The 275-nt window shown below is 52.0% G+C and overlaps 1 protein-coding gene across 1 annotated transcript in view; it reads right to left on the bottom strand.

Annotated features, from left to right (window-relative positions):
* LOC119592276 (probable medium-chain specific acyl-CoA dehydrogenase 1, mitochondrial) overlaps window positions 1-275 on the bottom strand; it is a gene marked incomplete in the record, with an annotated part of 18,006 nt that overhangs the window by 10,390 nt on the left and 7,341 nt on the right. Inside the window, 1 exon segment of the mRNA XM_037941107.1 lies at window positions 13-193. Within this exon segment, the coding sequence (XP_037797035.1) occupies window positions 13-193 (181 nt within the window).

Raw genomic sequence — 275 nt, 5'->3', positions numbered from 1 at the left:
CACGCCACTCACAGTAAACCATAGCAGTAGAGGGACATCCGTAGCGGGCAATGGTCTCGGCCACCATGCTCACACACACGTGGTTCTCTCCTCGGCCACCCAGCTCCTCCGGCACCTGAAGACCCAGGAGTCTCAGCTCAGCGAGGTCGTTCATTGATGCTCTCGGGTACTCGTATGTGCGGTCGAAGTGAGCCTGCGAGAGTCGGGGCAGAAAGATGTTGCTTTTACTGTACCTTTGTATTAATCTTTACTACTACTACTAATAATAATAATGG

This window comes from Penaeus monodon, chromosome 30 (assembly GCF_015228065.2).
Source record: "Penaeus monodon isolate SGIC_2016 chromosome 30, NSTDA_Pmon_1, whole genome shotgun sequence".
NCBI lineage: Eukaryota > Metazoa > Arthropoda > Malacostraca > Decapoda > Penaeidae > Penaeus > Penaeus monodon.
The sequence above is the reverse complement of the archived record's forward strand: the minus strand, read 5'-3'. Positions and strand labels throughout refer to the sequence as shown.